General features: G+C 32.0%; 1 protein-coding gene across 2 annotated transcripts; it reads left to right on the top strand.

The window, feature by feature from the left end:
• Positions 1-19,580, top strand: LOC124919678 (agamous-like MADS-box protein AGL8 homolog). 2 transcript variants are annotated; one of them, XM_047459989.1, is made up of 8 exons: positions 89-321; positions 18,309-18,384; positions 18,465-18,529; positions 18,605-18,704; positions 18,782-18,823; positions 18,955-18,996; positions 19,080-19,192; positions 19,273-19,580. In XM_047459989.1, exons 1-8 carry the CDS (start codon positions 128-130, stop codon positions 19,385-19,387), a joined length of 747 nt encoding a protein of 248 aa, XP_047315945.1. In that variant the 5' UTR covers positions 89-127; the 3' UTR covers positions 19,388-19,580. The 2 variants fall into 2 exon arrangements, with proteins under 2 accessions (XP_047315946.1, XP_047315945.1); XM_047459990.1 differs by lacking the exon at positions 18,955-18,996 and having other exon boundaries at positions 1-321.
• Positions 19,581-24,797: the final 5,217 nt, after the last annotated feature.

Below are 24,797 nucleotides of genomic sequence, written 5' to 3'. Positions count from 1 at the left end.
ACAAGTTAAAGAGAAAAGAAATGTACCAGGAATAAAATAATGTCCAATTAATACATAGTGATGAATTCAAAAAAACAAATGCTATAATTTCTCCAAGTACTACAATCTCTCTTGCTTCCTCCAAGTGATGCCATATCTCATAATTCTTCTTTTCATCTTTGTGGTAGCAAGTGAGAACCAAGTCTTGAAGAAATCTCTCCAAGATAATGGAGTATTAATCATTCCCACCCAGGATTTTGAGGCTGCCAAATTCCTTACTTCAACAAGAACTAACACCAAGGAAAAAAATTCAATGCATCTCCCTCCTCATATTGACAAAAGGTACACCTACTAGCCAGTAGGTAAGACCCTTTGATCTCTCAAAACAGCTTGTTCATTGATAGCATAGCATCATTGAGAAACAACCAAGCATTTACAGAGATTTTGAATGGTATCCTCCATTGAAAATCATTAGTAGGTGATTCCACAAAAAAATTCATCCTATATATGCACCTTTTTTCACTAATTTGATTATTGAATCCTTCAATTTCAACTACCATTATACATGCCACAACCTTTTCCAATCCAACAATCTAAATGACAATGAAAGACTTCTTAGCACATATTTCCTTAGTTGTCTCCCAAAAATAAGATTCCAACATTTTATCATTCTAATACTTCCACACAAGAACATAGATTAAATTTAGAAAAAAAAACTTTCTCATTCTCCTAACTTTCGATACTTATGGGTCAGTAATGTAAGAGGTAGTTCGGTTTGAGTTTACTGGTTTATTTAAAAAAATGTTGAATGGTAGTAATTTTAAGAAAGTTAATTTTTTGATAAAAAAAAAAATTGAAATAGTATTAATATATAAGGAAAAAAATATTTATTTTAAAAAAAATATATTTTAGTTAATAAATAGTGATGTGAGAAATTTTAATTATTTACACATTACATTCTTTGTGACATTTTATTCATACAAGACATTCTTTGTTACCTCACTATGGAATGAAGTGTCATCAACAAAATAATGTATTAATCTTTTCTCATTTACAATTAATTTTTCTTTAATTTATAATGATTTAAATCATCAAATTGTTACTTTATATTTTAAGATAATCATGTATATTCATTTCATATGAATATGCTTTAGTCTAATATTTTAGTTAAACATAAGTATTTTAATTATATCGGCCTCACATTCAATAAAAAAAAGTTCAAAGTTGAAAGTTCCATCTTTTATTACACATCTAATTTTGATCACACTACCTTGGTTTCTCTTGTCATCTAAATCTATCTTGGTCAATAGTTTGTTTCATTTTAGTCATGCCTGTGATGACAAGATCTTCTTAAAATAATTTATTTTAAATTGTACCCTATATATAGATTTATGTATAAAAATATCTTGAATTTTAAAATATATAATTTCTATTATATATATACAAACTTTAATATTAAAATTAATATATATAGTTATTGAAAAAATAGTTATAATGTATTATCTTGAATTTTATTATATATATACAAACTTTAATATTAAAATTAATATATATAGTTATTGAAAAAATAGTTATAATGTATTATCTTGAAATACATATATATTAAAAGTTAAAATAAACTAAATATATAATGTCATATAGATATTAAAGTAAAAAGGTTAATACTTTAAAATAAAAAATATACACACAAATTGATTGATAATAATAATGACAATCTTTTTATTTTTTAAAATAATAATAAAGACAAAAAAAAAAGATGGTTATAAAAACAATAATTCATTAGAATTTCTTTCAATCGACAAACTTAATGAGTGTTCCTAATAGGTTAAGTTCTCCAATGCTATATTATATTGTCTATGTCACATAAACAATCTTTTCATTTTTTTTTAACTAGGGTTTTATAATGTAATTTGATTAAAATTCAAATCTCAATATGTCTTTTGAAAGAGTTATGTAAAATAAAATTGAAAATTTTGTTTCACAAATAAAATAATTAAATTGCATCGAATAAAAAATTTATATCTAAAAATAAATAACAACTGTCTCTCATATTAGAAGTTGTTTTTATCACCTATTTACCTTTTATTCTTGCTCAAGATAAATGAGTTAATTGTCATATTTCTTTGGTACTTCTCTTAAACATCACAAGCTCATTTTAAATCATGTCAAGGAACTTATAATCATTACTTCGATAATTGAAATCGTAAAAAATGCCTCATTTACTAGAGATAATTCAAGAGATTTGAATAATCTAAGAGACACTTGATAATGAAAAAAACACATTTATTATTATTATAATCACTTTAGTTTCTAACACTCCCCTTAAAGTGATGCCCGATGAACTAGTCCTAATTTGGATTGTAGATCTTCGAAAGGACCCTTAAGAAGTGCTTTTGTGAAATTATCAGCAACATTGTCTTCATTCATTACTACAACCATCTCAATAATTCCCTCTATTACCTTTTCACGAATAAAGTGACACTCTAACTCAATGTGTTTTGTCCTCGCATGAAACACATGATTTGAAGTCAATTTAATAGCACTCAAATTATCTCTATGGATAGGAACATACTGATCAAACTTGACATGAAGATCCTCCAAGAGTCTACGAACTCATATGCACTCATGTGTTGCATGAGCTGATGCTTTGTATTCGCTTTTTTCGTAGATAAGGATACCGATCCTTTCTTCATACTACTCCAATATATGCTAGTGTTTCCACAAAAAAAAACCAAGATGTGGACCTTCAATTGTCTTGATCTTTAGCAAAGTTAGTGTCCGTAAATCCTTATAAGACAAATTCTGCATCTTTCTCGTAGAGTAGACCTATATTTAGTGAGGCGTTAATATACTTCATAATTTATTCTCTTCCTCGATGTGTGGTTTCCTTGACTCCTATATGTATTGACTCACCATTCCAACCGCATAAGCAATGTCAGACCTTGTTTTAGTCAGATAAATCACACTTTCCACAAGAGCACGATACAGATGAGGATTTGGTAGACATGTTCCTTCGTCTCAACTGAGTTTGGGATTTATGTAAAGAGGAGTATAACTCTTTTTTCCATTTGTCACACCAAATTTATCTACCAACTTATTTGCGTAGTTGATCTACGATACAAACAAACCTTTCTCGAATTTTTTATTTATAGACCAAGAAAAGTTCCAAGTTCACCAAGCTTCTTCATCTCAAAGAAAAGCAAGAGCTCATATTGTAGTCGAACAATCTCATCATAATTATTGCCCGTCAAGATTATGTCATCCACTTATAAAAGAACCGCCACCATCTGTCATTGATGCTTCTTGATATATAGACTTGAGTCGAATACTAAAGTTCTGTACCTACCAAATTGAAGATATTCTGCATTCTTTCCATACCAAGCATGCGTGACTTGCTTTGATCCATATAGTGCCTTCTTAAGTCTACAAACCAACTAGGGACCATCATTTTTCTCAAATCCAGGTGGTTATTCCATATATATTGTTCGATCAAGTTCTCCGTAGAGAAATGCATTCTTGACATCCAATTGCCACAACTTCCATCGAGAACTTGTTGGTAAGCCCAACACAGTGTGAATTGATGTTATCTTTGCAACTAGACTGAATGTCTCATTGTAATTTTCTCCGTACTTCTGTGAGAATTCTCGAGGGACCAATTTAGTTTTGTATCGATCTATGTTTCCATCAACCTTTGTTAGATTCAATACACCAACTTACATTAGACTGCTTGAGTACAATAGGTTTCGAAACGACATCCCATGTCTCATTATTCTTAAGAATGTACATTTCCTCCTCAATTGTTGTCACACATTCCTTGACATTCTTTGCTTCATTATAATAAGTGGATTTCTCGTCGTCTATTGTGTTTTCCAAGAAACAAGAGAAGGTTATTACAAAATTATCACCCCTGAATCGACAAGGCCTTACAATGTTCTTTTTTTGTCGAGATTCTCCATTTTTCTGTTAATTAGATTCTTCATAACGTGGACTTCTTGGTAAGCTTTCAATTTCTACTCTTTCATCGACTGAAGTATCTTAAGCTAAGTCATGTCTCCCCTATCATTATTATCAATACACGAGGAGTTTCCCATAGATGTGGCTATAAGAATATTAGTCTGAATAGTTTCCTTAACATCCTTGATGTAATACGAAGAGATTTCGTCGAAAAACACATCTCTCAATACAATGTCATTGTGGGTTGATGGATCCATACACCTCCATCCTTTCCTTCTCTTGTCATAGCCGACGAACACACATTTGACTGTCTTTACGTCCAATTTGCTCATTCTCGAACTTGGAATATGGACATAAAAAATAGATCCAAAAACTCGAAAATACTTAACACTAGGTTTAAAACCATAAAACTTATCTAATGAAGATTTAAACTTATTTGTACTAAGAGGAACTTGATTGATGACATGAGTAGCACAACTCTGGCCTTCCTCCCATAATTTCTTTGGTAGATTCTTCATATGCAGCCACGACTTAAAAATCTCTATAAGGTGTAGAATCTTCCTTTCGACGATCCTATTCTGTTGTGGGGTCTATGGACAAGAGAGTTCTCTTTTTATGCCACTTTTCCTACAAAACAATTCAAAATCCTTTGAGCAAAATTCTCCACCATTGTCTGTCCATAATTCTCAAATTTTCATATCTTGTTCTCATTTTACTTTATCCTTGAAGTAGAGAAATTTAGAGAATACTTCGGACTTCTCTTTCACGAAATACACACAAATAAATCGGGAAAAATAATCCACAAACAACAACATATATTTACTTCTCGAGTATGAGACAGTCCAAGTTGGTCCCATTAAGTCACTATAAACTCGATCCAAAGGATCCTTGCTTCTCGATATAGAGTTGTCGAATGGAAGTCAATGAGCCTTCCCATATTGACATCCTTCACACACATTGCCCTCCTCGATCCTTAAATATTCAAGTAGACCTTCGACAAGTTTCTTTTGAGACATAACACTAAGCTTAGTCATATTAAGATTTCCAAGCCTTTCATACCATATAATAGAGGTGCTTTTGTCGTTCACCTTTTCGATGTACGAATTTGATGCTGAAAGGAAAAATAGATAATTTACCCGAGTTCTAGTGTGAGCCACATTCACCTTGATTTCTTTCATGTTCCTTAAAAATTCACATCATGTGGATCGAACAACATAAGATTTACAATGTCTATAGTATTTGCTATCGTGAAAAGTTTTTTCCGAAATCCTAGAACATGGCAGACATTCTTTAGAGTAATAAGTGCTTCATTGTCACTATTAATGACAATCAATTCTTCCATTTTAACTTTATGAACCGAGTTATGTGTCGTGACAATGCCACCGCCTGCATTATGAATTCGACTTGATGAGAATACGAAATCATCTCTAGTAACGTGATGTTTGCACCCTGAATCAACAATTCACCTTTGATCGATCTCATATTTACTATGAGACACCTCTGTTTGCTTTTCATTTGAAACCATCACATTGAAATGAAAAGCCTTTTCCTAGTCCTCATCAACATGATGGTCAGACTTTTCTCTGAGATTTGAATTAACAAAATTAACCTCCAAATTTACTTGACAATTTTTCTTGAAGTGTCTAGTCTTGCCGCACCTGAAACACTTAAGGGACTTCTTAGGAATATTTGAAGAATCCGACATGTTTCTTCCTTCACCAACTTTTCCTGTTTTTAACATGATTTCTTTAAGAATAATGCACTATTCGACTCCTCCTTTATACTCGTTCCAACCATTTGTGCGACCAACAACTCTTGAGATGACAAGAGATTTTCAAACTCTTTGTGCGAAGATTGTTGTGCCCATCCTTGAATAGAGGTGTTAAATGGCGTATACTGGAGTCGAATTCCTCGAACAATATACCTCTTAATTCGAGCCTCTAAAATTTTCTCATCTGAGTTTAGTAAGAAATTTCTGAGCATATATTTTTACCTTAAGAAAAAACTTTGTGACGATTTCGATTTGCTTTGCGGCTGTCAACTCGTTTTCAAGAATTTAAAGACAAGTCTCGTTCTTTTTGTTGAAAAAACAATCAATCGTTTTCAGATCTCACGAGTAGATCCACAACCTATGATGTGCTCGAACAGATTGTGAGAGATTGACCACTCCAACACAAATTTTGCCTTCGCATTGAGTTTCTTCCACTTCTTCAATGATTCCGCATTTTTAGCGACATACTCAAGAGCTGCTTCATTGTCATCTACGACAATGTCCCACAAGTCATCCTGACCAGATACGATTCCATACAAGTCTTCCATATTCGGTAGTTTGACTGGTTTAACAACTCCAAACCGAGTCTAGCTATAAGACCACTACTTTCCATATCTAATAACAACGATATCTTCTTCATGAATGTAACCAATGCGCTGATACCATGTAACGAAGTCACAATCATGACTTTGATGATCGAGCCGTGAAGAAGTTTATTAAAAAAAATGAATAAATACTTTAGAGAGAGAAACAAACTTGAATGAAATTCTATTTATTGAACTTGTGAAATAAGGACACAATTCCAACTTATATATAGTAAAATAAAACCTAGACATTAAATAAGAGACATAAAAGTCACATTTATTAGAATTCCAAGAGACTTGGATAATCTAAAAGACTCTTGAATAATGAAAGACACATTCATTATTATTATTTTTACTTTAGTTTCTAACACCCCTTAAAGTGATGTCTGATGAACTAGTCTCAACTTAGATCGTAGATCTTCGAAACAACCTTTATGAAGTACTTTTATGAAGATATCATCAACATTGTCTTCACTTCTTACTACAGTCATCTTAATGATTCTCTCAGGTAGTTTTTGACGAATAAAATGATGCTCCAACTCAATGTGTTTTTTCCTCGCATGAAAAATAGGATTTGAAGTTAATTTAATAGTACTCAAATTATCTCCCTAGATAGGACCCAACTGATCAAACTTGACATGAAGATCCCCCAAAAGTCTACGAAGCCATATGCACTCATATGTTGCGTGAGCTGATGCTTTGTATTATACTTATGTGGTAGACAAGAATACCGATCATTGTTTCTTGCTATTTCAAGATATGCTAGTGTTTCCACAAAGAAAAACAAACCCAAATGTGGACCTTCGATCGTCTTGATCTCCAACAAAGTTAGCATCCACAAATCCTTGTAAAACACATTTTACATCTTTCTCGTAGAGTAAACCTATATCTAGTGAGGTGTTAATATATATACTTCAGAATTTTCTTTGCTTCCTCGAGGTGTGGTTTCCTTGGCTCCCACATGTATCGAATCACCACTAAAACTACATAAGCAATGTTAGACCTTGTTATATCCAGATAAATCAAACTTCCTACAAGATCACTATATAGACGAGGATCTAGTAGACATGTTCCTTCATCTCAACCGAGTCTTGGATTTACGTCTAGAGGAGTATAAACACTTTTTTCCATTTGTCATACAAAATTTATCTACCATAAAAAACATCTTCAATGCATGCTGTGAAACATCTTCTCACCATTTTCACCCAAACTTTGTAAATCAATGAATCAATGTAGCACTAGAAGTTGTTTGAAAGAAAACTTCTTAAGGACAAGTGTAAAAGAGGTGATATCATTCTACATAATCCCTCTCTATTCTGGAGCATATCCTAGAAAGAGCACTTCATGTATCCGCCTCATTCCCAAACTTAAAATCAATAAGTGACCACATAATCAATCTCAAATTTAGTAGCTTTCTAAGTAACCACGTCATGTCATGCTCTCCTTAAAACTATTGACAATAGGAAAGATTGAATGTGAAGGTCATTAGGCCTAAGAATTTTATTAGACACCTTCTGTCTTTGTCAAAGTAATTGTACAACGAACTGGTTTCTGTGTTGACATGAACTGTTTCAATATTTTTGACTTGAAGTAGAACAAGGTCTTTTAAGAACGCAAAGGCAAAATCAAGTTTTCTAAAGACAAACTTATATAGATTATTAAGATGTTTCTCATGCGTTGAAACCTCTTAAATTTGATTTCGATTATTGCAATTATAATTTACTTGCTTTACCATTAAAAAATAGTGAAGGAAATTATGTTTGTTGAGAAAAAATAATTAGAATGGATATATGGTCGATGGTACCAATATTTCTTACCGTTGAGGTTGAAGTTTATACTTGGTTGCCCCATTCACCACAAATACAATTGAAATCAGGAAGGCCACATGAATTAAATGTCATCAACCAAAGTTAAATTTAATATGTGAGATCTTAAGAATTTCTATTTTTTTGGCGATTATCTTTAAAGCTACTCATTTAGATTGACATATCTCCAAAGAAACTTCATTGTCGTACCTCTACAATACTTTAGCCTTGTCTACATCAATTTAGCGATGTCACCCTTACATATGTTGGGAAAAAACACTTAATAACAATTACGGAATACTTTTTTTCTCCCACCTTGTATGTCATATTGAGATAATCAAGAGACCAAATTAATTATCAAAAAATAAAATTAAGTACACAAAGACGCATCAATTTTAACGTAGAAAATCCAACAAAAATAAAAAAACACGGGACCCATAGACATCTTAAAAGAACCTTCACTGTATTATAATGAGTTACATTAAAGTCTTCTCTAGCATCTTAGATATTCAATAATATAAAGTCTTCTTTTTAATTGTGGATTACAGAAAAAAAAAAAAAAAAAAAAAGATTTCACTAAAGTGAAATACTCAAATAAATATGTGAGAAAAGTCCAAACAAAGATCTAGACTAATCAAATTGTAGAGGACGCTGCGACGATTCATCACATGTGATTCTATCCAAAATCGATACTTATTGATTTCTCGATTGTCTAGCCTAAACTCTGAATATTTAACCTTAACCTTTATTTATCTTCTCCCTCCTTCTCTTTTTTCTTATTGTATATTTATAGATGTCCACTTCTCTAAACAAAGAGTTATTTAAAAACACTTTTATTTTACTTTTGACTTTTAGCCTATATTTTCCAAGCCATCACATAAGATGAACCTAAAAATCTCCCATCTAGATAACTGGGTGGGATCTAACAAGCCCACTCTTCGCCGATAATCTTCAAGTTTCTCTTTCGGCAATGGTTTGGTCATCATATCAGATCCATTCTCACTGGTATGAACTTTCTCTAAGTTTAATTGTTTCATCTCAAATCTAGTGTTACCTTACTTAAATATAAATAGATCTCGAATGAAATATGGAGTTTTTAGAGAGTTGAATAACACTCTAGCTATTATTGTGTACCGTGTAATTTTCTTGTTGTATACCTTATTCTTTTAAGAACATTCTCATCCACAATGCTTCCTTAGTGGATAGAGAAACATATTTATAAAATTAGATTGTTAAGAGACAACTCCTCCTACAAAGATCGTCAGAAATCCTGAAACATATTTTTTTTTAAATCAATGTCATCATCCATATCTAAGTTCGGGTAGCCAACTAGAATAGGTTCGTCGGTGCCAAAAAAATAAGAACACCTTTTAAGTATCTTTCAAATACCTTAATATCTACTTGACTAGATCCTACCACGCTTTTCTCGGATTTGAGAGGATTATGCTAACATTGCCAACTATATTAGCCATGTCCGACTTAGTGTAGACTATATCATACATCAAACTCCCAGATATAGAACATATGAAACTTTCCTCATCTACGCCTCGTTTTCTCACTTATCGAAAATTACTTTGTAGAAAGTTTGAAGTGACCCACAAATAGAGAGTTAACTACTTTTGCTTTACTCATATTGAACTATTTATGAACCTTCTCAATATAACTTTATTGAGATATTCAAAACTTTACATTTTTCTTGTCACGCGAGATTTTCATTCTAAATATTTTCTTTGCTAACCTTAAGTCTTTCATTGCAAAATATTTGCCCAACTCTATTTTTAGTTTATCGATCTTGGCAACATCACGACTAATGATCAACATGTCGTCGGCATACAATAATAGAATCATGAAGTCTCCATTTGAGTACTTTTTAATTAACACGTAGTAATCTAATTAGTCTTATTATATCTATGACTCATCATTACCGAGTCAAAATTCTTGTACCACATCCCCAAAACTTGTTTGAGTCCCACAAGCTATTTTTCAACTTACACACATGTTGTTAATTGTGTCTAACTTTGAATCTCTCAGGTTATTCTATATAAATCTCTTTTTCCAATTCACCATGAATAAAAACAATTTTCACGTCAAGTTGTTCCAGCTCTAGGTTCAAGCGTGCAGTCGAGACTAAGCATTTTTTTACCACCGAAGATAATATTTCTTCAAAGTCGATCCCTTTCTTTTGACCAAAACAATTCACAAGTAACTACTCATTGTACTTAAGTTGTGAGATATTATTCCCGACCTTCAACCTATAAACCCACTAATTCTTGAGTTTTTTTCTTCCTTTAAGTTAATTTACCAAGTTGTATGTGTGGTTATCAAGTAAAGATTTCATCTCTTCTTGCATGACTTTCAACCACTTGTTATTGTCATTAACTTTGAATACTTATTGGTAATTTTCTTATTCTCCTCCATCTGCAAGTAATAGATACTCATTAGAAGGATATCTAACAGAGGGTTGGTATTTCCTATTATATCTTTTAAAGGGTTGTTCAACTAACGTCAGTGTAGTTTCTTTCTAAATGTATCAAACAATTTTCAGTAGTTAAGTTGTCTTAGCTTTTAGTTGGCTCACCGTCGTAAACACCATCATCACCTTCATTAATGTCTCCGCATGATTAAAATTCATGCCAAGCAGAATTGCATCCAAACTACTAGGTATTTCAGTAGAGAAATTGACTTCTTCAACCTTGCCACTATCACCTATAACTTGGTCTTCAAGAAATACATATATTCTTTTCACAATCTTCTTCGTCATCTAATTCAATAACTTGTATCCAACCTCTTCGTGATCGTACCCCATGAAGAAACACAATTTTATCTTATCGCAAATCTTAAATATTTCATCTATTGGGATATCGATGAACATCCTATAATCAAAGACTTTTAAATTCTTGTAAGTAACATATTTTCCTATTCAAATCCTATTTGGAACGTCATTGTTCATTGTTGTTGCAAGAGAAAAGTGTATCAAGTCAACTACAGTTCTCGTTGCCTTCCCCCAAAAAGACTTGAGTAACTTCAAATGAGACAACTTACACCACACCCTTTCTTCAATCGTTTGGTTCAATCATTCAGCCATACTATTGTGTTGATTTGTCTTTGAATTCATTTTCTTCAATCTAATGTCGTGGTCTTTATATTATCGTTCAAACGACCCCTATATATTCACCGTCGTTGTCTAACTTCACACTTCACAATTTCCTATTTGTTTTCTCTCAAATTTGTCATAAAATCTGTAAAGACCTTTAAAACTTGATCCTTAGTTTTCAATGTACTAATCCAAACTTTTATGGAGTGATTATCAATAAAGATTACGAAATAATATGCGCCATTGAGAAAAAGAATTCTTTAATAGTACAAACATCAATATGAATCACATCAAGAACATTTGATTTGCTATGTGGAAGGAAGGTATGAAATGCGACTATTTGTTTTTTCTAGCTAAGAAAACATAACATATTATTAGAGACGTACCTGTTTTTAGTGAGAACTTGAAGTCCCTTCTCGTTGACGTGACCGAGTCTCTTTCGCCACAAATCAATATCCACATCTTTCTAGATTAAATTTATTTTTCCCTTGTACATCTGGTTTGCATTACATACAACGTGTTTGTCTTCGTTCCTCTCGCCATCACGAGAAAATCTTTTGCGAGTTTTCACTTACCTCCACCAAAATAATTTCTGAAGCCCTCATCGTCGAGTTTTCCAGTAGAAATCAAGTTGAGGTAAATGTTTGGAATGTGTCTCACATCTTTTAGTATTAATTTGCAATTGACGATAGTCTCTAAACAAATGTCGTTGATACCCACTATCTTCGATGAACCAATGTTACTGATTTAAAGATTGTCAAAATCTCCTTTCGAATACGTAGAAAAAAAATTATCATGAAAAGAAACACCGGAAGATTAACGCAGCCATCTTCGCACATGATGGTACTGATGTCGCTCTCTACAACCAAATTGGTTTCTTTTCACCATTTTGCCTTCATTTTTCTCTCACTTCAATATTCAACATTCTCTCTTCACGTGCCCGTACTAAGATTTCTAAATTTAACTTCGATCTTCTTTTGTCAAGTCATTATTTTCATTTTTCCGTGTAGAGATCTGTATTAATCCTTCCACGCGACTTTGAAGTTTACCTACTAGGGTTTCTAAAGCTGGTTCACATTTCTCTCTTTTACTAGCATCTTTGTCGAAAACTATCTTTGACCATGTTCATAGTTAGAATAACATCTCTCGATAAATTGTTTAATGAAATCACCAACATTTCCCAAATGTCTAGTAACGAGTTGAGAAGTAGTAAAATTTGTAGCTCATTTAAGAGTGTTTAATTAGTCGGTTAATTAGATAAACAGTTACAATTAAGCCAAATTTTGTCCTTTATTTTACAAACTAATTAAATGACTGATTATTTTGTATCAGTTTTACTAGTTCTAGTTTTATCGGTTTCGGTCGGTTAACCAGGTTTAACCGGGACTAGTAATTCATTTTTTAATTAAGTATTAAATTTATTAAATGAATTTCATTAATTGGACAAGTTTATTTTTATGGTAAATTATTAAAAAAAAAAGAGTTAAATAGAATATTAAGTTAAATTTAATTTAAAAAAAAACTAATATGTAAACTCTATATTTTTTCAAAACTGTTGGTTGTGCTGTCTGTTGTTTATATTCTATTATTATATATAAATTATGAAATAATATAATATATCTAATACATATAAAATAACTAATATAAATTATAATATATATTATTTAATATTATAATATATCTCATAAAAATAACTAATGTATAATTAAATTATTACCGATTTATCGGTAGAAAATAATTCAACCGAAAACTAAATCCTTTAATCAGAACATCTAGAACTGGTTAACTAGTAAAATGAAACCGATAAGCTACCAGTTTGATTATTGGGTCTTTGATATTTTTGACAGTTCATCATCGAGAGTCATCTCCATCGATATTATCTAATTCACTAAGTCAATGAACTTGGTAGTATTCTCTATCATATTATCTCTTTGTACTTCAAGTTCACGAGTTGTCAAACATTCTTGGCACACTAACCTTTCTTCACTTTTGTATTTCATTATTCTTCATCTCCTTGATCCTTCTTTAGGTATGATTATCCATAAAATCCTTACACTCTTGGAGCACTTTTATTTCATTATGAACGACCATGACCTCCACAAAATTTATCAACCGACAAAATGAAATACCTAGAATATCCATAAGTTGAGTGTTTAGAGGTCCCGATACATCTAAAATGTATTTAATCCATGATGTCACCCCTAGAGTGCATTGCTTTTTCAACTCATTTATCCTCTTATAGATAATGTTAATCTTAGATGAATCATTAATACATGATAAAATAGTCAAGAATTTTTTAGTATATTTTTTTTTTAATGAATATACTTCAAGACAGTCAAAATCAAGAATTTACGTAAAATCGTTAACAAGTTTTAAACTCGAAAAATCTAGAGTTTAATTAAAATCGTAAGAGTTTAATTTGAAAAAAATAATAATTATATATTAGTATTATTTATATATATAATCAAGTATTTTATACTTAACCAATTTAAAAATTTATATATTTAAATATAAAATTAAATAAATAATAATAATAATGAGTAAATAATCCTATAAAAAAATTATAATTACAAAATTAATTATATTAATTTAATTATTTGAATAAATAATAACTTTAATTTTTAATTTTTAATTTTTAAATATAAATTTAATTTTTTAAACGTAAAATCGTATTAAATTGTAAAATGGAAATTATTTATAAACTCGTAAAATCTTATTTTTATAAATTTAAAATTGTAAGAGTTTACATATTTAAGATTTACTTAAAATTAGACTCGTTAACCTTATGAGAGTGAAATTGTAAAATCGTATGATTTTAAAAATCAAATTAAGATTTTAATCGTTTTGATATAGTCTATTATTTTACCATCCTCCCGTGACCTCCATAGCTCCCTTTAACAGGATAATATCTTGTCTAGTCTTAAACATAACATCACGTTTTTAAGGTTCATGAATAAATTCGAGATGGATTGCAAGTGAAACAATGTTTGATATTCATCATAAACTTTGATCATAATAGTATCCAAGTCCAAGATGATTTTGTTAAATCATTAAGAAGCTGCTCCAAATATTAGTTTTTCTGTCATCTTGTAGGAATTCAACTTTTGTTTCAAGAACAATCTCTTCACAAGTAGAGATACTGAGTTTGAGCCAAACGTTGGCCATCATCATCTCATTAGTCACTTTCGACCTAGTCTACAAGACATAAAATCAACATAAATAGGCTTTGGAAATGATATCTTCCTTCTCTCTGATCAACATTAATGGACTTTGGAAATGATATTCTCCTTCTCTATGAGAGAGATAACAACTTTTCCATGCCACCAAGAATATCATGAAGTCATTGTTGCACCAATAAGACTCTCACTTTCATCTTTCACAAGTTAAAGTCATTCCTCCACGAGAAGTTCTCAATATTAAATCGGGAATCCAAAGAAATCGATGATCAACCATTAAAATATCCAAAGAAATCTTTCAAAATTGCTCCAAACAACCTTTCTCCAGTATTTGAATCGTGCACTTCTCTCTTTTTCAAAGCTCTAATTCCAATTGTTAGGAACCCATGCACAATTAGATCTTAAATTCAAGTAAACAACCAAACTAGAAAACATAAAAAAAAAAAACCAATATTTACAGTAAATATTTGCTTGGACACATATATCACACATCCACCTTACTAAGAAAGACGTTCATTTGAAGATTTAATTTCCAACTAATTGAGAATCCTCCCAGCATAAAACAAATATTAACAAATATCCCGTGGTTGATATTCTCTTATCTAAATTATTAACATAACCACTATCAACATACACAATTATACACAAAGAATTAGTGGTCATATCTCTACCATAAATTAAACCAAAAATAGTAAAATCATAAGCATATCATATGATCTACTTACATTGCATTGCGTTCTTCTACTAGGATTTGACATTAATCTTGATACCAAACTTCATGTTTGACTTTGTCTAACGTAATACAAACCATTCAATACATTAATGGCCATGTGGCACTAACATGAGTGTCATTCATCTTTTTCTCCTCATCTTCATTTATGGGAAAAATCATCACTTTATAATCTGAAGTGAAGTGTCAATGGAGTAGTTTCTCCTTCGCAATGGGATATTAAATATCTAGACACCACTTTTGCATGTAGCTAAGTTGTCCAACATGCAAAAAAACATTTTGCCATCTCTTTTAATTTTCATTCACAGTAGCTTCCTAGCCTTCCCTAAACCTTTTATATTAAATTTATTTCTTAGCAACATCTTAAGATCATCAATAGTCTTCATGTCTTTGTTAGCAATTAATATATCACCCACATACAATAATAAATAAATTTTGTGTACAACTTTCTTATATTTAATATCTTTCATTTATACACAACAACCATAATTACTTTAACATTAAGTTATCAAATCTTTTATATCACTACCTAGGTGATAAGCCCATACAAATATTTCTTTAGCAGACATACATTATTCTCAAATCACCTTTTGATGGAATTCTCTGGTTACCTAATATAAATGGTTTCTTCTAACTCCCCACACAAGAAAACAATGTTCTCAAGACTAACCAATTCCTCTTGAATTAGAATCCATTTGTAGTCAATATATTCTCTTTGTGTGAAGTACATAGGGTCCAAGTTGCATTATCATTTAGCTTTTTTTTAATATTCACTTGCAGTCCAATACCTTTTGTTCTTTAAGTAAGTCCAATAACTTCCATGTATTATTCCTCTCAAGACTAACCAATTCCTCTTGAATTGTCATTTTCCATGAAATACATTCTTTTGATGCAATTGTCTCTCGATAGGAAGATGACTCATCTTCTTCACATTATCTATTAAGCATATTAAGCAATGTAGACATACTTTTCTACTAGAAGTTTGGTCATTGCGCTCCTTTTTGCAATGGATCGACTACACCTCAACTTCATCTTCTTCATCATGATTTCTGAAAAAGATAATGACTCATTTGATGAATTGGATCACACGTAGTTGGTGTGATAGGACCTTAACATAAAGTATATCTTGTTACTCCATTTAATTTCGCATTTGGCCTCATTTCTTCCTCTTTGTCAAATAGAATTGCATTCTTCACATATTGTTCAGCAAATGTCTCTCGAGTGATGTTGATTCGATATCAACCATTATGGCAGCTTCATTGAATTGCACATCCCTTCATATAATTACATTTTCAACCCCTTTTTATGTTTGTATTTTATATCCCTTGGTTTCCTCTTGATATCTAAGGAAAGTCTCATTTTTCTCTCTAGAATATAGATTTCCTTCCTTGATATGACATTAAACTTTACATTCAAAGATTCTCAAACACATTGTAACTTGACTTGACTCCATTATGTTATGTCAAGATGTGAAGTTTGACAAAGCTGGAACACACAAAATGAAGACACAAATAGTGATTTTAGAGGAATCACAACTTGGGTTGGATATATGTCATAAAAAAGGCACACTGTAAGAGGAGAATTGATGTTGGGGAGGAGGATGACTTTGATAAAGAGGTATATTTGCCCATGGATTGAGGAAAGAATGATACACAATAAGTCTTATCAAAAAATTAAGTTTTATCGATGACAACATTGTCGACATGTTGATAAGGCAATCCTTCGGGCCAAATTGTAAAATTGCATTAATTTGGTGGGTGATTAAAGATTGTCATATTTCTAGTTAACACGCAATATGAATGAAAGACCAAAAAGAGAAAAACTGATGAAAAACACTTATAAGTTTTGGTGGAGACATCATGAAAGCAACTCGTAAAAAAATCAAGAAAGAATCATTGCATTATCTTCCAATGTGAGAAGATAAATAATAACTTGAGTGAAATTTCTAGTCATTAAATGGACTAGATGAGAGGCTCGGTCAATTAAATTCAAAGATGGTGTTTTGTGTACTTCTTTTGTTCTATCTTTATTGTCAATGCATTGTAGATCATAGTTAAGATGAATGAGATGATTCATTTATCATCTTATTAAGGAGATAATTGAAACTTTGAATGAGAAAATCGTCGCTGCTAACCAATGACACTTTTTTTTTAAAGAGAATCTAACACCTTTTGTCTTCTCTCTTCTCTGTAGCCTACAACAATTGTTTTTGCAATCAATTCTCTTGCCGCACCACAACGAATCAATTAAGGGTTGTCTCTCAATAAATAAATATATATATATATATATATATAATTAATGCAAAATAATATAAATGAGAGTGTTTAAGCTCAACGATAAAAAAAAAACAAAGAAGAAGTAAACAAAAAGAAACAACTTTAACGAGCATAGAGGTACTCGAGAAGATCAATAAGTTCCATCACCGCTTTAACCGATCTACCCAATGAAACATCTTCGATGGTCATAATAATAAAATTATGTATTAAATGTATCAGTCGATAATGATCGCTGAACGTTTTACAGATTCTTTCAAACCAAATGATCCACCAAAAGATAAACAGGATAGGGGCCCAACGGATCAGACCAACCGAGCTCACCGTTTCTATCCACACTTCCCAACATCTAACGATTGATTCCGGAAAAACACACTGAATACAGTAATGTTTCCATAATAAGTTTCAAATCCTGTCTCTCAAAATATATCATATAAAACTATTATCAAATAGCCATCTGAACCATTCAATGTTGCAAAATAAAACTAAGTAAATAATCTCAAATAATAATTCTTTTTAGGAAGTAATCTATAATATTAAACCAAAGCATTAAATTGAATCAATTATGGAAATATAAAATTTTCAAAATTTTAAATTATGGTCTTGAACTCTTCTTCATGTTTTTCATATTCTTTTCTTTAGCTTTCTAATTCATCTCTGTAATTGTGGTACTGATAGTTTCAATTATCCGAACAACATCTAAAGTGGAATATGTTTTAGATATATTGTACTGGATTGCCTTTTTGAATGACTGAAAAACTGGATACAATGTTTTTGCATGGCTTTAGATGCTGTATGTAAGGACATGGCTTTTCTTAATGAGTTGTTCTGTTATCTCAATTATTTAGAATAGAAATACAATAACCAGTATAAAATGCTTTTGGTTTTTCTGAAGCCTTAGTGATTGATTGATAAATATTTGAGTGTTTTTATTTATTGCAGTATGGAGAGCATACTTGAAAGATATGAGAGATGTTCTTATGCAGAAAGGCAGCATAATGCAACAAATGAATCATTGGTATATTATGAGATCCATTTGATTATACATGTTGCATTAACATGAAGGATTTTCTATATTAATCAATCTATTTTCAATAGGGAAGCTGGACTCTTGATTATGCAAAGCTCAAGGCAAGGCTAGATGTTGTTCAGAGAAACCAAAGGTATATATGCATACTTACATAAATACTCATTGATCAAAAAGAAGCCAACAAATGTGTTTCACTCTATAAATGTAGGAACTATATGGGAGAAGATTTGGACACATTGAATCTAAAAGAGCTTCAGAACTTGGAAAACCAATTGGATGTATCTCTTAAGCACATTCGATCTCAAAAGGTTAACGATAAAATTATTATTAACACCTATAAACATATGTAAATGCCTTATCCTAGTCTTGTATTTTTTTCATACAGAATCAACTAATGCTTGAATCTATCTCCGAGCTTCAGAAAAAGGTTAAGACATATAATATCTATCTATCTATTACCCTGTTTCTTTAGACCTTGTACACTATTTCATTTAATTCAAAGAGTTTAAAATTTGATCAATTTATTCCAAATCAATATTTAAGTGATGTTGTGAGCAGGATAAAGCATTGCAGGTGCGGAATAACACCTTATTTAAAAAGGTGAAGCTGGAAACATAAAAACAATTGAATAAGTTTAAGGAATTTGTTCCTTAGAGATAATAGTAATTGATTCATAATAGCAGATAAAAGAAAGGGAGAAGCATAAGGAAGCTGCTGCAGAATTGGAACAATCAAATTATGAGCTTGACTCATCACCATTCGCACCATCACAACAGCTACACTCCATAAATATTGGGTTAATCTCTCTCTTTCACTTCCATATTGGAATAAATATTGAGACATGAAAATTCATTTATATTTGTATTTGGGACGCAGTAGTGGCAATTACAAGCAGAAAACAACAGAAAACGTCAATGGACAAATGGAAGAAAGGGCTTCCATTGTTAATACAGTGATGCCTCCATGGATGATTCGCCATGTCAATGGTTAAAACTATGTCCAAAGTTTCTACATACTTTGTTGATTTCTATAATCATGTTTTACAGTATAGTAAATAAGAATATAAAGTTTTTCCATGTTTTGTTTCTTTACATAATTTTACAGTATTGTAAATAGGAATATATACTTTGCTGGTGGGAAACTTGGCACCTTTGCCTATACTATGTTATTAAATTTTGTGTTAACTGAATTTCTCTTACAGCTTGAATGAAGTAATTACTAGTAAGCTAGGCTCAAGAACATGTCAGTTGTGTTATAATATTGCATTCTTTCTGTTTTGGGTCAAAGTTCGTTGATTGAAATTTATTTATTTTTGATGGAGAAGCTAACATGACCCTTTAGAATCATGACTTTCATTCCAATTTAAGATATTTCAAGTGTAAATCAAAATCATGATATTTGATCTCTTATGTACCGACTCATAACACTTGAGTTGTGATGATGAGTTCTCATGAATTTTGACTATATGTCCTAATTGTTTTTACTTTTCTTTCAAACTATGTTTATATCGTCTCAAAATTAATATCGAGTCCATTTCAATTTAAGACATTTAAAGTGGAAATCTAAATCGTGACATTTGATCTCTTATATAATGACTCATAGCACTTGAACTGTGATAATGAGTTCTTATGAATTTTGACTATATGTCCTAAATATTTTTACTTTTCTTTCAGACTATGTTTATGCCGTCTGAAAAATATCGAGTCTACTCTTATGGGAGTCTACTCTTATGGGTACCAAATATTTATGTGAATTAAATCAAAATAGATATAATTAAATGAAAATATATATAGTTCTTGATCCTCTAGATTGAATGAAAAAGATTAGAAGCAGTTGAAATTGAAGAATATGGCAGGCCTAAGACTTGTACAATCTACTTGTGCAAGAATATGTATATACTACGATCTACTTCTGATATGAAACTAATTATCTACTCTAAATAATTTAACAAATCCGTGGAACAAGTTGCAATCAAATAGAGATGAGTAGAACTAATCTTTAAAACTTTGGTTTAAGGCCTCCCTAAATGTATAAAATCATATCAAATCAAGTGCCTTGTGACTTACAATTACTAAAGAGTAGAGGGTGTAGCTTTCATCTTTTTGTAAATATTATTGTACAAGGGAGTTTTTTTTTAATGATACAGAATTTGAAGTTTTAATTACATTAATCTTGTTATAGATTGACAAGTGAAACATTGCTTGTAGAACTAGCCATAGGGTTCTGGTTGTAAAGCAAGCATTTGATACCACTTGTGAAAATAAATTTTTGGTAAAAGTAGAAATTAACCCACCTAAAAGTTTTGAATCTTGTCTTTCCTAATATTTGAATTATGTGTTCTAGAATGTTTTCATTGTCCTATTTGCTTCAATAGAAGTGATGACAAACTGTAGAGGAGTTTCTTTTGCTATTAGGTGTCCGGGCAAATCATGATATACCTAGACAATAGGGACAATCTCTATTTTTTATATAATATATAGTTGTGATGCCTTTAGAGTGATGGCCAAAAAATATTGTTATTGTTGTCCTCCATGATCAAGCTTATTTAATTGTTGTAGGAGTTGTCCTTGTGCATTGTTACCAAAATTGCATTTTAAAGGTTACAAAAAGATGAAATTGAATAATAGTGCAGAAAAAGATTTGATAGATCTCTAATCTGATATAATTACACCATCTTATTTTATTTATAATTAAAATAAGCAAACAATAAAAACAAATAAGGAAAATGAATTAAGGTCACATAACTTCTTTAGTTTCGAAATCACATGACTTTTCAATATTTCTTACATAGGATAAACGCATGTCATAGGCTACACTAGTAAAAAATCGACCTTTACCGACGGTTCTTTCCGAAGGTTTTATAAAACTCTCCTAAATACTCCCGAGAGGAACGAATCCTTCGGTATTAAAAATAGATTCCGAGAGGGGTGTAAAACCATCGGTTTTACTAATTATTACCGAAAGTTCTTTGTAGAACTTTCGGTTTTTACCTTCCCAAAAAACCAAAAAAAATTCTAAGTGTTGGATGTGGGTTAATTGCGAAAGTTTTTACAAAAACCTTCGGTTTTGAAATCCCGGGGATTTTTAATTGCGAAGGTTATTCAAAGAACCTTCGGTTTTGCCTTTTTTGAAATTCTCTTTTCCGAAGGTTTTCCAAAAACCTTCGGTTTTGGCTCTATAAAACCGAAAGTTATATGAAAACCTTCGGCATCTACCTCTATAAATACAAACCCTAACCCTTCTCTTTTTCATTCCACTCTCTCATTTCTCTCTCTCCCGCGCCGCATCCGCCTCCTCCACGCCGCTTCTTCTCTTCTCACGTTCAGGTTTGTTTCATTTGGTTTTTTTGTTGTTTATTATTAGATTTAGATTTCTTAAGTTTATATATATTATCTAGATTTAGGCTAGTTTAAATTATTTTTTTGTTTCATTGATTTAGATTTGTCTATACGTTATTGTTTAGATTAGATTTAGGTTAGTTTGTTAAATATATGTTAGTTTTGTTATTTTGTTTGATTGAAGTTATATATAATATTAGATTTAGGTTACGGTTATTTTGTTTGATTAATATATATATACATATATCTGAAATGCATTTAGGATGGGTGATTCATGGAATAGTCTTCGGCGTACACCGGAGAAACTGCCTCCGTGTTACCAAAATTTGCTAGCACAAGCAGAAATTGCGGGACGTGAGGAAGAGGTGAGACAGATGACGCTAGAAATGGAGCAAATTGCGCACGTTGGAATTTGCTAGCACAAGCTGAAAACGTTTGATGCACACACCTCGCAATACTTTAACATGTGAGCGGCGTTGTTGTGGACCATTAACGACTTTCCCACCTACGCGAATTTATCAGGCTGGAGTACGAAAGGTAAATTCGCTTGTCCTTGTTGTAACAATGACACAGTATCTTTTCGATTGGTTCATGGTTCCAAACAATGTTACTTGGGTCATAGACGCTTTCTTCCACCGAAGCACAAATACAGAAGGGATAAAGAGTCGTTTGATGGTCGAACTGATTATAGAGATCCCCCTAGATTGTTAACGGGGCAAGAAAGTTACGAGCAAGTACGAGACCTAGAAGACATAATTCTTAGTACGGATCTGAGCAAGAGAACCAAGATATATCATGAAACGCGGGGAGACAAATGGAACAAACTTAGCATTTTCTTCCGTCTGCCTTATTGGAAATCACTATTATTGAGACATAATTTGGATGTGATGCATATTGAGAAAAATATTTTTGATACCGTGTTGGGAATAATAATGAATGTGAAAGAGAAGACTAAGGATGGTCCTAAAGCCCGTAAAGACTTAGAACTCTTAGGCATAAAATCATGGTTACATCCTATAAATGATGAAGGAGTTGTTCATTATCCAGAAGCGCCTTTCACTTTGACATCCGAAAATAAAAAAACATCTTTGTAACTTCTTGAAAGATCTCAAGTTTCCTGATGGTTTTTGCTCAAATATCGGCGGTTGTGTAAATTTGGAAGAGAAAAAGATTTCGGGATTAAAGAGTCATGATTGTCACATTTTATTGGAATATCTTATTCCTTTAGCAACTCGTGGATTAATTTCAGATAATATGTATGATGCGTTAGTAAATTTGTCTCGTTTCTTTCGGTTGTTGTGCTTCAAAGAGTTGATTCAAGAGGACCTCGAACAATTGTACATGGATATTACATTGACACTTTGCAAATTTGAAATGATTTTTCCGTCGTCAATCTTCGACATCATGATGCATCTCCCGGTTCACTTGTCATTTGAGGCTTTGCTTGGAGGACATGTTCAGTATCGATGGATGTATCCGTTTGAACATTACATGGGTACAATGAAAAGATATTTGCGGAATAATAACCACCCCGAAGCCTCTATAAGCGAGAGCTATCTTGTTAATGAGAGTATTAGTTTATGTGCCAGGTATATGGAGGAACAAGAGCAAGAAAATGCACAACCTGAAATCTCGGGTATTTCAATATTTGCATCGTTGGAAGACCTATCTAACGGAAAAGTATACAACTTGGATTATATCGATCGAGTGACATCTCATTCTTACATTTTGAAAAATTGTCCCGAAGCAGAACCTTTTTACATGTAAGATTCGATGTTGCTGTTACTAATTAGCATTAAAGAGTGTGCTATTTAATATTTGATCTATTTGCAGAGATTATAACAACGAGTCCAGTGGAGAAACGTTTGCCGCCTATTTCAAGCATCGAGTGAGTAAATTATAAACCATATATCCTAACTCTTTTTATTCATTTTAACACCTTCATTTCGGATACATATATAGGTTACCCATTTAGCAGAATTTAACGACATATCAAGAGACCTCAAGATCTTAGGAGAAGGTCCAAGTATGTACTCGTCTATGTATGTTTGGTGTAAAATAAACGGATACAAATTCTGTACAGAAAAACACGACGAAGGTTTGACCACTCAAAATAGTGGGGTGGTTGTTGAGGGGTACAACGGGTTTGAAACTATGTCATACTACGGAGTTTTAACGGATATAATTGAAGTACAATACTTTTCTCAAAAACGAGTTGTTTTATTCAAGTGTAAGTGGTTTGATACACACTCGGGGGAACTAGGAGTGAAAGTGGATAAATATGGCTTCGTAAGTGTAAATGTAAACCGAATTTTGAAAACCCAAAGTCAAGACCCGTATATATTGGCGAGTCAAGCGAAACAAGTATTCTACGCCCCTGATATGTTAGTCCGACCCGGTTGAAAGATTGTGACAAAAATAAAACCGCGGTTTACAAACATATAGTTCAGATTAATTAATTAGGTAGATTTATGATTTTTACTTTATATTCATTCTTATTACTACTTTATTTCAATTATTCACTCATTTTTATTAATGGTGTGCATTAAGAATGTCTGAAGGTCCTAAAACAACTTGGAAGAGTATGAGGAAAACACCCAAGAAATTGGATAAAAGCTACCAAAACCTACTTGCCCAATCCGAGACATTAAAGCTTCGAGGATCGTCTTCGAGAGACCAACCACCTATTGTTGTGGTCCCGATAGCTACTGCTCCCCCAACAGACGAGGATGTTGAGGCTAGTGAGCTCCAAGAGTTTATAGAGAGCACGTTTGCTGATATGGTGGATGCCGATGAGACTAAAGACGAGGGTCTCGAGGAGCCTATCGAGGAGGAGGATGACGAGGAGGAGCACGGTTCCACTCCCGACCCATCATCGACAGGTAACTCGTTTACAAATTAGTTAGTGTTTTAATTGATTGACATATCTTAATGATTTTGATAATTTTGAAGAATCTTCTGCCCGCAAGAGACGGGGGAAGAACAAGAATATTGCGATGTCTAAGAGGGTAGCGGGGACAAGGATTCCTCTTACGTTTAGAGAGAAGGATGGGAGGCCAGGCG

The sequence above is a fragment of the Impatiens glandulifera genome, chromosome 1, assembly GCF_907164915.1.
Source record: "Impatiens glandulifera chromosome 1, dImpGla2.1, whole genome shotgun sequence".
In the NCBI taxonomy this organism is placed as follows: domain Eukaryota; kingdom Viridiplantae; phylum Streptophyta; class Magnoliopsida; order Ericales; family Balsaminaceae; genus Impatiens; species Impatiens glandulifera.
This window is presented reverse-complemented; position numbering and strand designations above follow the sequence as displayed.